At 56.5% G+C, this 15,040-nt stretch overlaps 1 protein-coding gene across 4 annotated transcripts in view; it reads left to right on the forward strand.

Annotated features, from left to right (window-relative positions):
* CYTH1 (cytohesin 1) overlaps positions 1–11,425 on the forward strand; it is a 77,341-nt gene extending 65,916 nt beyond the window's left edge. For 3 of the 4 annotated variants that reach the window (XM_045814601.2, XM_087854038.1, XM_045814602.2), the window contains exons 10-13: positions 2,583–2,661; positions 5,778–5,849; positions 6,463–6,617; positions 9,622–11,425. In XM_045814601.2, the coding sequence (XP_045670557.1) occupies positions 2,583–2,661; positions 5,778–5,849; positions 6,463–6,617; positions 9,622–9,700 (385 nt within the window). In that variant the 3' untranslated portion in view covers positions 9,701–11,425. The remainder of the gene's footprint in view (positions 1–2,582; positions 2,662–5,777; positions 5,850–6,462; positions 6,618–9,621) is intronic. The other variant, XM_045814600.2, reaches the window with a different exon arrangement.
* The last annotated feature ends 3,615 nt before the right edge of the window (positions 11,426–15,040 follow it).

The following is a 15,040-nucleotide window of genomic DNA, read 5'->3' on the forward strand; positions in this document are numbered from 1 at the left end:
CATGTGCTTCTGATACACCCTGAGCAGAGAGCACGCCAGGACAAGAAGTAAATGAGACAGCTTGGGACATTTGCCTTTGCATGGAACAGGGAAGTGGCATCTCCCAAGCTCAAAGGATGCCAAGTTTGGGGGGGAAAAAAAAAAAAGACAAAAACCAGAAGCCCACCCCAGAAGTCCTAGGTGTTAGGGGAGGGCATTATGACCTCAGCTCTGTATTCCACGTTCTGTTTTGTTTTTCTCCCTCCTCTTTTTCAGTGAATATTGTTAAAAACCCAAAATTGGCCATTAGTTATGTTGTTGGTTTCTCCTCCCCATTTGCTGATTTAGGGGTTCTCCTCAGGTGCGTGCTCCTGTGTTACCTGAGCAGAGAGCTGCACGCAGGAGAACAGCCCCAGCGCTCACGTTCGTTAGCACGGTCTGGGGACTTGTCAGCGCTAGGGCATCCGGCGCCTGGCCTTCCCACCGGGGGTGGGGGTGTCCTGTGAGTTCCACAGGGACTGTCCTAGGTGCGCGCATTGGTCTGTCTGCTTGTTTCATGTCTGTTTCTTTCAACATGGAAATGCTCCCCGCGGACCGCTGCGATGCCTCTCATGGCACGGGTCTCCGCAACGCAGCCGGTTGTCAGGGGGACTCATCAAGCTTTTGTAATCGGGGTGGGGATCCTTCCAGCTTTGCTTTTCCTCCTAGATGTCCTTCCACCTTCTTCTTTTTTCGCATCTGACCCCTCCTCCATGACCTCCTAAGCCCCGAGGGCCCCCGGGTGTTCCTGTGGGGGGAGCGCATGGGAGTCAGCATGGGTTGAGGTGTCCTATGTACGGAGCCCTGCGTGGGGATGAAGTCCCAAAAGGTAGAAGAGCTGAGTCCTCGGGCTCTGAAGGGGGGGCGGGGGGTTCCTGTTTATAACATTGGCTCCAGTTCTAGATTCCTTGTCTTCTTTTTCTTGCTCATTTGCTTTGATCCTGCCCAGCCTTTCCCATTTTCCACACGCATGTCATATTTCCATCTGTGGTTTTTCTCTTAATTCATGCCCTAGGGCCTTAGGGACCAGAGGCACGTGCTCGCATAAACTGGCAAATTGCTGCTGGGGGGGGGGTAGTCCTAGCACAGGGCCCTGGCGGGTGGGCAGCGTGTGCGTGCTGGCGGTGAAGGCCTCCGTAACCTGGGTCTGTGCAATTCATGATCAATCACTTAACCTCCCCGAGACTTCAGGCCCCCACACAGAGTCATAAAAGGGACTGAAAAGTCCAACAGGCCTTCTCCTCGATGCCGGGACCAGGGCTGGGTGTGCCCTCTCTGTAATGGTACGTGCAGTGCTCCAGCCATTGCGTCCTGTCGAGACCCCGTGTGCGCACGTGGCAGCACGCCCCCACTCTCAGCTCAGCTGCCTGCGGTGAGGGACGAGAGAGAAAGCATGACTAAGGTCATACCAGCCCTGCACCCCATGGGCCTTGTCTTTTACGAAGATCGGAGAAGTGATATTCTCTGGAGGTTAAGTCTCAGCAAGTAGAGCATACACTGTCGAGGCAGTAAGAAGCGTGTACAAGCTGGCACGCGTATGATGACACAGGAAGGCCTTTGCGTGACTTCTTTGTGGTTCGCATTCAGAAAGCTGCCCCTTGCCCTGATGTAAGCAGACAAAGACAAGGTTTGGCTCACGGCCGTGAAGGGAGCGCGCGGTGGCTTCACTGAAACAGCCCGCAGCAAGCCTCCCTCCCTGGTGTCCTTCTGAGCATAGCTTCACGGCCCCAGCGTTGTTTCACGGAGGGAGGACGGAGGAGCCCTTTGGCACTCACAGCCACCACTGTCCGTGCTCCTTTGGCCCGCAGCCCCTCCCCTAGCTCACTGTGTTCAGAGCTTCAGGTGAGAAGTCCAGGCTTGGAAAGGGCTCCTGAGCGCTGCTTCTGCTCACTGGTGGGCTCCTCCCCGATACAGGAGCTCTGCCTTGTCTCATCCAGGACTCGGGGGGAAATTTCATTTGTAGGACACGGGCCTGGGGCCTGAAAGCCAGTATAGAAATTCACTATAATCAGGAAGGTGAGGTAGAGGGTGAGACCACAGGAGTTTGGGTTCCACATTCCAGGAAACCTCTAGATTTGATTGTGAAGGGGTTGACATGTCTGATGAGCCCCTGCATACGTATGTGCCCTGGGCTGGGTGCCCTCACAGTGTGGCTGGGACCGGGGCTGACCCTCTCCCCTCTGCTTCCTCTGTTGGCCCATTTCCACCACACCGACAGCTCCTGCTGGCACCACTCCAGCCCGGTCAGATTTGCATTGCGTGTCCTCATTGCCCGGGGTCCCTCCCCTCCGCCATGCTCTCATCCCACTATCCTGAGTTCATGTCCAGGTGCCACCTGACTTGCTTGCTCTGCTTGTACCCACAGACTTTCACTCTGTGAAAGGTGCTTCTGTTTTGGCTCTGTGTCTTGTTACTGATGTAAATTTTGCCATGGTCTCAATGTTCTCCTGGTGCCCTGCCCCTCGCTTCCTCCTCCCTCGTGCTCTCTGAGGGGGGATTTCTGTGTTACAGAGCCTGCGCGGGCCCGGTTGACTCCTGTCCGACATGCATCTCTGTTTGCCCACAGGTGGCAGGGTCAAGACATGGAAGCGACGCTGGTTTATTCTGACTGACAACTGCCTTTACTACTTTGAATACACGACGGTGAGCATCTGCCGGTCCGCCGCAGACGGGGTGGGGGGTGGGCCCGGTCTCTGTGTCTGCACGGCTCCAGTCAGATGCAGTCAGAGGAGGCCCCGGGACGAGACTTGAGGGGAAGAGGAACAGCTAGGACGGACCCCAGAGTCGCGGGCCCTGAAGATGATGTGGGCGACCTGCCAAAGGCGTGGTGGCTGGGGGCCGACATCCAGCTCTGGACGGGGGCAGGAGGAGCCTGGCTGGGAGAAGGCAGCAGCCCGGCATTACGTTCAGCGTTAGAGACGGGGTTTAGAGCCGGGCTAGAAACAGTGAACATGGGTCAGGGGGCCGAGAAAGAGTTTGTGGCCCCTTGAAAGGGAGATGAAAATCACCATGTGGAGAATTCAGGTTTTCTGGATTCGGGAGAAGCAGCCCAGGGGTGAAAGACGTAATAGAGGAGAAGGAAGTAAAATGAAATGAGAGACCTTGGGAGTTACCTGGAGTTTGAAGTTTTCTTCAACCGTGGAAGTTTGTTGGTTTTCAGCAGGAACGGAATCACGGCGCAGATAGATAGATGTTACGTGTAAGTCCCTCTAATAAGAGCCTGTGAGAATAACAATGATAAAATAAGACCTTTATCGAAGCTCCCTCTGGCACAGCACCCAGAAAGCCTGGCCGGCTGAGCTCACACTGGCTGCCCACCTGTCCCTTGGCCCTTTCTCGCATCTCCGCTCTGCTTGGCAGTGTGGGGCTTGTGTCTTGACGTCAGTCAGGGCAGTTGTTCTGCGAGCAGGTCCTCACTGAGTCAAGGTCGTGGGTCCTACTGAGACCGTGGAGATTCGGAAGATCGTTTCTGACGCGTGTAGAGCACGGTGGGACTTGGATGATTCGTGAAAGTCCGGACGTAAGCCTCAGTAGGAAGCGGGACGTCCCTGGCACATGCCTGGGTGAGGCGGCCGTCCGCCGTGGCGCTCCGTGGTCGTGGACGCCGTGTGGATGTAGGTCCGCACACAGAGAGTGGGGATCGACCTGTGATGCGGCGTCACTCACGCTCAGAGGCTGCTCATTATGACATTCCGTAATTTTCTTATTGTTTCGCCCAGAGCACCGCTGTGAACAGCTCAGTACATTCCTTTCTGTCCCCTCCCACCCCCGCCCGGCCCATAGTCTGCCTTTTTTCTCAAAGATATCGAGACTAGTGGCATCTTTAAAGTCTCCTTGGGATTTTTTCACTGTTCTTGGGGTTAAAATGAAACATACACAGGCGTCTAAGCAGTATGCCCTAAGTTCGGGAGCGGGCTCAGCGGTGATGCGGGAGATTCCACAATGCTGTGGTTCTTCCTGATGCGGACTGTGGCATCGCCTGAATCCCACGCTCCATTCAGCAGCATGCCAGCCTTTATTAGGCCACAGGACATCAGAGAATGTGTTTCTGCAGACACACATGGCTCTCGGAGTGAAGGTGGTAGGCAGAACTGCCACACACAGTCCCCTAACACAGTGCGGGCAATCTAGGAGAGGAAGAGGGCAGTGGCAGCTGGGGAAGGAAGAGTGACCACTACCTCAGAACCGCACAGCGAGCACAGCGACTGAAAGCAGGGACGTAGGCTGTGGCCTGGGGGGCCGAGCAGAGTGGCCCTTCCCCGCGCGGAGCCCTGCCGCCTCCCCATTGCCCTGAGTCAGGGAGAAGCAAACAGAGTAGGCCTTTTTCCCTCTTCCGATAGGCGAGCAGTAAAGTCTGCTGCTGGGTAGGAATTGGTGAAACAGGAAAGTGAGAAAATGGGCCTCACTTCCTGCAGCGGCAGTGAGGGCTCTGGGCTGTGAACTCAGTGGGAGAAGTGTTCACAGGGAGTGCGCCCGCGAGCAGCACACCCACCCCAAGCAGTACGTCCGTTCCCAGAGGAGAGCCAGAGTGCGGCAAGTGTCTGAGACGGCCCTGCCCTCTGCTCACCACTCTCTCGTGAGACCGTGGAAGGGGCCAGAACACAGGCTGTCCGCCCTCCCCCTCTCCCTCCGCAAGGTCCAGACTGAAAAACAAATGAGAACAAGAGTGATGTATTTAGAATGTAAGTGATGTATGACTTATGTAATAATAAATAAGTAAAAACTGTGAGGAGTGGAACAGATTACCCAAGAAGAAAATCACCGTCATAGAGGAAAGGTTTGAGACAGTCAGATCATATCTGGAAAAGACAAGTATGAAGACAATTAGGGGAGAGGTAACCAGTTGTGGAGGACAGAGAAAGTTGATCCCAGTACCGGAGCCCCAGCACCGGCGTGTTCAGAGATACCATTGATTACGGGACTGTTGCCCGAAAAGGAGAAGGAACCTGCGTCTGCAAATGGAGAGCGCACAGTGTGGCAGGAACATTTGTTGTAGGGAGCTTGGTGGCAAGGCTTAGCCCAGCTGCACTGCTGACCTTGGGGTGAAGTCTTGGGCTGTTGGGTGGCTGGATGTCCCGGAGATGGAGGTGTGAAGTGCGTGTGTGTGGCGGCCTTTGCTGAGATGGGAAGCGTTGGGGGAGGGCCGTGGGCGCGAGGGCATGGCAGGGCTCTTCTCCTCTGTTCTGGACAGGAGTGTAGGTGCCTTTTTAGACCCATGTGGAGCTGTCAGGAAGGCAGTTTCTCTTTGAAGATCCTGCCGTCTGGAGAGGGGGACGATGGGGCAGGAGGTAACGGGTACACACACACAACACAGTCCCAGGCATTGGAGGCACAGAGCAGGCACCTGGACTGAGACCAGGGCTTTCTGGGGTTGCTGACCCTGGAACAGAGCCTGAAGAGAAGTGTAGGGGAGCCAGGCAGAGAAGGGAGATGGTTTTCTGTGTGAGAGAGGCTCGCGTGCTCGCTAGGGGGCCTCCCGTGGGCTCTTCTGGGACACATCCCCTCTTTCAGGGCCCCTGCTGAGCCTCCCCTGGGCGTTCTTCTTGCAGAGGCCCCTGGTTACAGGGATTCGTGTACCCATGTGCTTCCTGGCCCTCTTCTGATTTTAGAGCATAGGGTGTGGGCCCCAGAGTTGGTTTGTGAGGTCCAGGTCATGGGAGAAGAGCAGAAGGGCCCAGGGGGCGTGTGGGTAAGGAGTGTGGTGGGCCACGTGCTCCTGCCCCAGCAGTGAGGTCTTTCTGTCTGAAACTGTTCTACAGGACAAGGAGCCCCGTGGGATTATCCCGTTAGAGAATCTGAGTATCCGGGAGGTAGAGGACTCCAAAAAACCAGTAAGTATTTGGGGTAAGGGAGAGGCTAGAAGGGAGGGGTGTAGCAGTTCTTTGAAAAAGACTGAAATTGCCAAGATTTACTTAAAACTAGTGTCATGCCTCCAATTTAGCCTGACTTTAAAATTATCGTTAGTATTCAAGCCAGAGATGAGGCTGTAAACAACCTCATCACTCTGCCCACGTGCTTCAGTGTCACGTGTGGACGGTCCCACGAAGGATGGAATTGTCCTTCCTTGCACCACTCATGCCTGGGCTGCTCGTGTTAGGACCTTCAGGCACCTTGCAGGTACCCCCTTTGTTTGGAATACGCCGATACTGCGCGGTGGGCTCCGGGAGGCATCCGTGTGACCTGCAGCGCTCCGTGGTTTTGGTGTGTTGGGAGTGGAGCGGACATGCACCTGGCTGGTATCTTTGCTAATCAGGCTAATTGACATACAGCCTCGTTCTCCAGAATTCCACCGCGAGGCTCCTCTTCACAGGAAAATACATATTGCCTGTGCTTTATGGGGGTCACAATGAAGAGTCTTTTGAGGAAGAAACTAACATTTTTTGTTTTTGTTCGGCAGCTTTCTCAGATCTTTGACACCCTCTCCCTCTCTTTTGTGATCCTCAGAACTGCTTTGAGCTTTATATCCCCGACAATAAAGACCAAGTCATCAAGGCCTGTAAGACAGAGGCTGACGGGCGGGTCGTGGAAGGGAACCACACTGTGTACCGGATCTCAGCCCCGACGCCTGAGGAGAAGGAGGAGTGGATTAAATGCATCAAGTAGGTGGCACGTGAGACGTGGCTGTGCTTTCTCTGGCGAGGGCTCTACCTCTCAAATATGTACCGTTCCCACTGTTGAGTGTACCGCCCGCCCCCTCGGTGGCTCCCGCCTGAGATCCTCAAAGGCAGAGTCTGACTAGAATTCCCAGACTGCTTTTCAGTGGATCCTTAGATGCGTGACCGTGACAGCACGTTGACGACAGTGCCTCGGGTCTAGGCTTCCCAGAGGGCTCCTCGTGACCCGGGGAGGGGTGGGTGCCGTCTGTTCCCCTGGTCGACCCACATTTTAGAAAGCAGGCCTCATGGTCAGAACTGCAGCTCAGTGGAGATAGTAATTGTAATTTTTCATCATTTCCGGGGAGACTTGTCCCATTTACAGGTGAGGAAACTGCCCAGAGTCACACGGCCGTGCTCTAGGGTCACGGGATAGACCCCCACCATAACCGCTGTGCTATGGGGAGACTGAGGGTCTGGGGGGGGAAGAGGGTTCTCAGGCTTCCACGGGTGTGGACAGAGCAGCAGACCCAGAGCTTGGCTCCTGCTCTGCCGAGCTGCACAGTGCGAGGGGGTGACGGGCTGGAGCTGTCCTCCTCCCCCTCCCCGGGACTTGCGTGAAGCCTGTCCAGATGGCCGTCGTGCCCCGCGGGCATGGAGTGGCTGCTTGTCTCAGTGGCAGTTTGTTCTGAGAGCGCGTGACATCCCCGGAGGCCAAGGAGGCTGCCCGGACCGGGTGATCTGAGGCCCTGCAGCCCCGCATTCCCTCCCATGACAGGCATGCTTCCGCCCTGGCCACAGCCTGCTCCCAAGGGGGAGCGCTGGAGTTTGGGGTGTGTTTTGGTGTCGCTGCTGAAGCCGGTGCAGGGTCTGGCCAGGGTGGAACAGCAAAGAGATGACTGAAGAAAGACACATGATGGACTCCACAGGAGTCCGCTTGGAAGTCCTACCGTGAAGAGACAGGCTGGGCAGGAGCACATGGGTTTGGGGTCAGACCACCCTGTGCTGAGTTCCCTCTGACTTGGGCATGCTGCCTGCCCTCCTGCCAGACCCTCGGCCTCCTTGGAGACCCACTCCTCCTGCCCTTTCGGTGTGATGGGGATAACTCCCGGGACGTCTTGGGGTGAGACGGGGTCATGTGGTGACCCTGGTAGCTCCCCTTCTTGATGTGAGCTTTCTGACCCTCATCCTGCGGATGGAGGCTGCACGGTGTCCCTGGAGTCAGTGCCCGGAATGAGACTCCAGAGCCCACCGTGCATGACGAGCAGCGGGCAACGTATGGACGCGCTGACTGACTCTGTTGTACATGGAAACTAACACTATACCGTGTGGTAACTAACGAATTTAAATGAAAACTTTAAAAAAAAGCCCTCCACTGAGGTCTGGATAGAGGAGTGGCCGTGCCCTGGGCATCCCGGCCAGTGAGTGACCCTCACCCATGTGTCCTACGCTCTGTTTTTACCATACTTTTTTTAAAAAACACATTTAACTCTTTTGTCTTTATGAAATGTGTTTTTAGGGTATGGTTTGAAGTAAGAAATGTAACTTTATTCTGGCAGGTGAATAGCTGGTTGCCGTGCTACCTGGCTAACCAGTCTGAGGCATGCTCTCCACGCAAGCTTGTGTGTGCGCGGGTTACCGTCTGCGGCCGTGCTGTGTCGCCACTGGAGCGGCACGTGGCGGTGCACAGCCTTCCCTGAGCGCTGTTCCGTGGTTTTGTCTGCAGTTGTGCGTTTCGTCTTTCGTGTGGTCTGTGCTCCTACAGCCAGAGCCACTGAACATTCTTGAAAGTCGCGTTTGGAATCGTCCGGTCCTTTAGCGAGGGTGCGCGGGTGTGCACAGGCCCCCCCCGGGCTGGCTCAGTTCCTGGCTGGGCCCCGGTGCTGCCTGGTCCCCAGGGCAGGAGTTGCACCTCGTGTTCATGTGCCCCGAGTACCATCTCCTCCCCCTTCACCACAGCCTGGGAAGCACGGTTGTCCCCATTTTACAGATGAGGACACTGAGGCACAGCAAGGCGAATTAGATTGTCCAGAGCCACAGAGGTGGTACTGATCTTGCGACCCGAGCCCTGTGACTCATCAAGATGCGCTCCTGACCGCCACACGGTGCTCCGCTTCTGCGTCCTTGGCTCTCCACGTTGAAACTGAGGCCTTTGTGGCAAGGTCCCCTTGGGACAGGTGCCAGGGACTGTTGGTCCTAGCTGCCCTGAGGAGCTGTGGAGACACTTCTTAGGGACACGTCATCTCTGGTGAATAGGCCCCAGTCTGTTTGCAGGGCCTGTCATTGGCCTGGTCAGGTGCAGAGCCAGCGGTGAGCTGGGCTCGTGGGCACTTAGAGTGTGGCAGCTCTGGAAGAGCTTCAGCACGATCGTGGCACCACGTGCTGGACAGTCGGGAAGGACAGGTGCACGGGGGTGGCCCTGCTGTCACTGTCCCATGCTGGGGTCTCTGGGGCACTGCCAGGGCACACGCAGGCTCCCTCCCTGCCGGGCTGTGGGCGCAGAGCGGGCCTGGCCGGCTGTGCCCCAAGGCCCCGCGACAGTGTGGACAGTCCACGTGTGGTCTTGGCTATCGAGTTGGTGCACGTGAGACTCGAAGTTGCACGGTTACAGACTGCGGCAGCCGTCAGAGCAGCACATGTCAGACCGCCATGGGCCACGGATTGCGTGGTGCTCGCTGTCGTGGTAGGAGGAAGTAGCACATTTGTCTTTCTGGGCTAGGGTGTGGTAAGAGTGTGTAATACTCTGTTGCTAACCCTACATCCACTATTAGGTAGAAACGGGCAGTAAACAGTCCAGAATTACCTTGTCACATGCACTGTGTGTCTCTTTCAAAGCTTGTCCCTTATGTCGTTGTGTGGACACGGTGAAGGTTGACGCCACCAACGTGGCCTTTGCAGTGCCAGTCGAGGGGGCAGGGGGCACAAGTGCCGCTGGCGAGCCCCTGCCCAGGGCTGTCTCCTCTGGGCCCGTCCCTCAGTCTGTTCTGTTTTCTCCCCTCTGTGTGTGCAGAGCGGCCATCAGCAGGGACCCTTTCTACGAGATGCTGGCAGCACGGAAGAAGAAGGTGTCCTCCACGAAGAGACACTGAGTCTACACAGCGAGCAGCGCCGGCGTGCGAGGCGTGTGAGGCCGCGGGTTCTTCCTCCCGTCCCCCCCACGGACGGGCGGCGGGCGGCCGAGCAGGGGTGGCCCCTGCGGGGCGTCACCCTGAATTCCTAGAGACTGGCTTCAGCTTTGCTATTTGTTTTTAAGTGGGAGAAGGGTAGGCAGCTCGCACGGGCGAGAGGGATCTGACGCCCGGGAGGCGTGGGGTTGCGAGCCTTTCTCTCTAAGAAGAACGGAGCCCCTGTCAGCACATCAGCCTCCTTGCAAGTCTCCCGCTCAGCAGGTCTGATAGCAGAGCTCGAAGCCAACTGTTTACCTCTTGGTTATTTCCCTGTGAAGAAGCCTTCGACCCTGCACCATAAATACACGTATCGATATATTATTCTATGTTAAGAGAAAAGTGGAATGGAAAAGAAGCCACCTACTATAAAGATATATTTTTGTTTTTTAAAGAGAGAAGAAGATAAAGTAGAGCCGTTCAGCGGCGTTCTGCCCGGTCGGGGCTGCCGGCGGGAGCCAGCTTCTCAGCAGCCGGGGCGCGGGCGGGCTCGCGGGCGCTCCGGCCGAGGCCTCTCCGGTCCAAGTGCTGGGGGCGCCGAGGGGAGGAGAGAACCGCTGGACTCCTGCTGTTTTTTCTCTTTCAGAGCTCCTTCTTGTCGGGCTTTAAAATGCAAAGTCGGCATTTTCCCTTGAGCTAGATACCCAGTAACCAAAACTGCGAGGAGGGCGGTCCCAGCTGAGGCTCGGCGGCCTGGTGGCGGCCTGGCTCTTCGTGGTTCTTCCTCCGCCTCCCCCGAGCTGCGGTCCTCGTTTTAGAGGAAGGAGCAGGTCTTACCTGAGCACCTTAGGTCTTCAGCTTTTTCTGCCTCAACTCTGGCCCCGACCTGGACTACTGTCGCCCGTTGGGGGCGGGGCACTAGCCGGGAGGGGGCCCTTCCTCTGCCCGGCAGGGGCAGGCGGAGCACGGGGGTCCAGGCCGGCCCCGTCCTTCCCTCCCGGAGGGCCTGCGTGCGGGCTGGCCTCGCCCCTTCTAACTCATGGCGTGAAGGGAGCCACGAAACGCAGCGTCCTCCTGCCGTTCTCTCAGGGACTCTCGGGGCCGCTCCCGCCACTCGTCCAGGCCGGGGCGAGCAGGGGCCGGCGGGCCATCCCGGCACCCGCACGTCGCCTCACGGAAGAAGGCCAAGAGCTGCCGGTCCTCTCGGGCGGCCCCGGCTCCTCCGACTCCGTTAGGGCAGGCGGGCGTCTCTGGAAATGGCTTTTGTGAAAGGGCGTGATTGGGGGTGCTGGCGGGGGGACTTTCTAGGGTCCCCTTCATACAGGTCCTCCCTCGAGTGGCTTCAGGCGTGTTCCTGCCGGAGCTCGTAAGGTGACGGGAGGAGATCTGGGCCGCCGGGGTCCCACCGCCGCCGCGTCCCTGCGCTGGTTCTCCCAGACCCCACGCGGAGAGGCACCTGGAGCAGTATTAGTCTATTTATCAGAGGTGTAAATAATCCATGTATAGTTTTTCTCCTTTTAGATTATTTTGTATTTGTTTAAAAAAAGTTTTGTCAAAATATAAAATATAAAGAAATGACTGAAAGTTGTTGACAGGGTTTTAAAAAAAATTATAATTATTATTCCAATTGTTTTTTGTTCGTTTGGTTTTTTGCATTGTAAACTAGCGCCAAGGAACTGCAGCAAATAAACTCCAGATCTGCCCAAAGCACCCCTGTCGCCTGTGGCCTCCTTTCCTCCTGGGATGGGGGGCGGCGATCTCGGAGCGCGGTCCCACCGCTCCCTGCGGGGCCAGCAAGGGTATAAACCGGGAGCGGGGAGGAGGGTCTGTCTTCTGTTAAGGGGGGCACAGTGAACGGCAGCTTCCTCGTCGCCCCGTGTGTGAAGAAGGAACGAGCAACAAACCTCCAGCTTTGAGCTAAGATTCCGCTGGTGGAATTTCAGAACCTCTGTCTCCAGATGAGCCTGCGGAGTGCCGAGGAGGGGTCGTCGCAGTGAGCTAGCCCTCGAAGGCAGGGAAGAAGCCCCGAAACACAGACCGACGAGCCCGGGCCTGTCCCCTCGCCGGCGGGCCTTTCCCTGAAACAGCAGCCAGTTCCCATCCTTGCTGCTTGCTGGTTTGGGTCGCTTGGCTGACAATGTTTCTTCTGCAGGCCTTCCTGATTTCTGCAGCCATCCGGAGCGTGTAGCATCTCGGAACCCTGTGTGCCATGGCTCTCTGCAAGAGGCATCTCGGAGAAACCAGCGTTCCTTCCCGCGCTCTCGGCCAGCACTGCCCTTTTCCATCGATTCCGGCTACTTGTTCACAGCCCAGCCCTTCCTCGCCTTCCTCACTGGATTCCTGCAGTGCTTGTCGGGGGGCCGTGTGTCTCTGCCTGGCCGCCCCTCAGGCCCCCTTCCTTCCACGTGGGAACCCTCCCACCTGCCTGTTCCCTGCGATCTGGCCCAGGCATCCCACCCCCGGGGGGCTTCTTGATCCTCACCCCGCGCTCCCTGCCAGCACCCCAGACTCCCCATCACCATTCCCACTACACTGACTTTCTTTTCTGTTTGGAAAGGAATACTCTTTGTTGTACAGCTTACCGAGTTTTACAAAATCACACTGAGTTTTAATTTTGTAGTGGTTTATCTCAGCCCAGGCAGAGTCCGTGGGAGCCTTTCTCTGTGCCGATGCGCCAGTGCAGGGAAGGAGAAGGTGCTCGGTCCCACACACAGACTTGCAAGCTCAGAGAACCGGGGGAACTTAGAGCCCTGCCTGGACAGGACTTCTCCATCACTGGCTGGTCTTACCCGGGGCCATCCATCCCCTAGGCCTTTATCTCCAAGGGCCCTGGCCTGCAGGACAGGGGGCGTGGGCCAGAGAGCACAAGATGGTACCCAACACCCTTCCAGTACAGTGAAAACATCCCGATTCCAGCACCCAGTCCACTCCCTGATGACCCCCTGGCTGAGGCCACTGGGCCCAGAGTGTTCTGCTGGTCTCTCTCTGAAAAGCTCCAGGACCTTGGCCACACTTGCTTCTGTTGTGAAGCCAACCCGTGGTCTCTGGGAGCTGTTTTCTGTTTCGCTCTTCATCTTGGCCACCAGGAAGCTCAGTCAGAGGCACAACTTCTGAGAATCCTGATTTATACTTGCCCTGCATTGTACTGATATTTTTATGAATAGATTTCATGTTTTAGAGCAGTTTAGGATTACAGTAATATTGAGGGGAAGGTACAGAGATTTCCCATTCGCCTCCTGCCCCCACATCTGCACAGCCTCCTCTGCTGTCAGCGTCCCTGCCAGAGGGTCCCTGTGTCGCAGGTGATGCGTCCACACTGACACAGCAGTGTGCGTTCCGGGCCACTTGGTGTCGTACTCTGTGGGTCTAGACAGATGGGATCACCTGGATCCATCATTACAGTGTCTCACAAAAGAGTTTCACAGCCCCGAACATCCCTCGTGCTGCCCCTGTTCCTCCTTCCCTCCCTGCTGACCCCCTGCAGCCACTGACTTCCCGTCGTCCCCATAGCTCTGCCTTTCCCAGAATGGCACCCAGTTGGAATCATACAGTCTGTAGCCTGTACTTTCCCTTTTAATCACATTTTTGGTCCTTTATCCTTTTTTTTTTTTTTTTTTTTTTTTTTTTGAGAGAGAGAACGCGAGCACCAGGGAGTGGGGGAAAGGCAGAGGGAGAGGGAGACAGAGCCTCTTAAGCAGGCTCCACGCCCAGCACAGAGCCCAACATGGGGCTCGATCTCATGACCCTGAGATCGTGACCTGAGCCGAAATCAGGAGTCGGACGCTTTACTTACTGAGCCACCCAGGTGTGCCCCCTTTATCCTATTTTATTATTACCATAATATAAATCTGAATTTATCAACTTGTTTATCTTTTTTTTGAAGAGGAAATTTACGAATAAAATAAGGACAAAAATTTCAAAAAACTGCCAAGATGATCCGATACTGAGCCTACTATACACTAGCTTTTGCGTTTTTAGGAGTTGTGTGATCTTTGTGATTCTTTTTAAAGAGGAGTGGAACAGCGTACTGTGGAGTACATGGCATTGGAGGGGTCCCAGGCGATGTCTGGGGGCAAGATGTGGGACTTGGCGGTCTGTAGGAACTCGTCAGCCTCTCATGAGGACAAGAGGGGGAGCCTGGGAACTTAGACCTGACCGTCCGGCTCTTCCTGCTGCGGGTTCTGCTTCCTGAGATGATCTGACAGGGCAGAATAATCCTCTCCCAAATTACCCTGCGAGCAATCGTCGCGATGTCAAATTCTGTCCCCGCTGCCTTCCTAGATTTTGAAGGAAACCCTGTGGTTGGGGCGAGGACGCTCTGAAAACCGATGGCCACCTGCCAGGAGAATGGCTTCTCTAGAATGGACGATGTGCAGCTAGGGTGACAGCTTCCTCACTGCCATGAAAATGATGATGTGATTCTGAGAACCACCCACAGACAGTGGCGCAGGGCTGGTGGCCCCCGGGCCCCCCGGGGAGTGTCTCCTTCGGTTGCATCTGCTGCTGCGGGGGCAGCACCCCCCTGCGGCTTGTGCCCTCACCTCGCTGGAGGGGCTGGCTGCTGCTGTGCTTGGCAGGGCCAGTGGGACACGTACCCAAGACCCGCGTGCCTCCTCGGCGGCTGTCTGCAGGGGGTGGGGGGGCGTTAGAAATGAAACAAGGCCGTCCTGTGTCGATGGGGCCGCAGGAGTGGAGCCCTGCTTTCATCAGACACACAGACCTAAGAGCATCATGGGACACGTTTGGGGGTGTGGTGCCGCCAGCTCCGTCAGAAGCGCCTCCTTTCTCTTCGCTGCCTGAGCTAGTCTGTGCTGGAGGCATGATAGAGCACCTGTCTGCAGACTTGCAGACTTGCTCATCTCCTTATTGCCTGGGGATCAAGCTGGAACCTCGTGTTTCCTGAATGGGACAGAGATCCCGCTCCCCACTGAGAACGCTGACCTTGATGCTGTCATGGCTGTAATTTCCTCACAGGATGCAGAGGGAGGTCCATGTCTGGCAGAAGCCTGTGTGTCTGCATCACCCCAGAGCCTCCGGAAAGCGGTTCTAATCACCGGTGAGCCAGGCCCCTCTCGAAGCCGACACAAGCTACAGATCATCTCCCCAGAAAATTACACGGAAAGCCCTCAGAGCGAAGTCGGCGGAGTCCCACAGTCCTGAGCCCCGCTGCAGGCCCCCTCTGCAGGCTCCGGGTTGAGTAGCCCGGGCTCAGCCTGCCCACAGGTAACTCCTGGGGGCCTTCTGGGACAGGAGCCCAGGAAGCTCTGCGTTTCAGGCCACGTAAAGTTCGCCTGCTCAGTCTGGGTCTGGTCCCTGTGGGATCCT

Source organism: Ursus americanus, chromosome 23 (genome assembly GCF_024610735.1).
Source record: "Ursus americanus isolate L20-20 chromosome 23, mUrsAme1.1.p, whole genome shotgun sequence".
NCBI classification, from domain to species: domain Eukaryota; kingdom Metazoa; phylum Chordata; class Mammalia; order Carnivora; family Ursidae; genus Ursus; species Ursus americanus.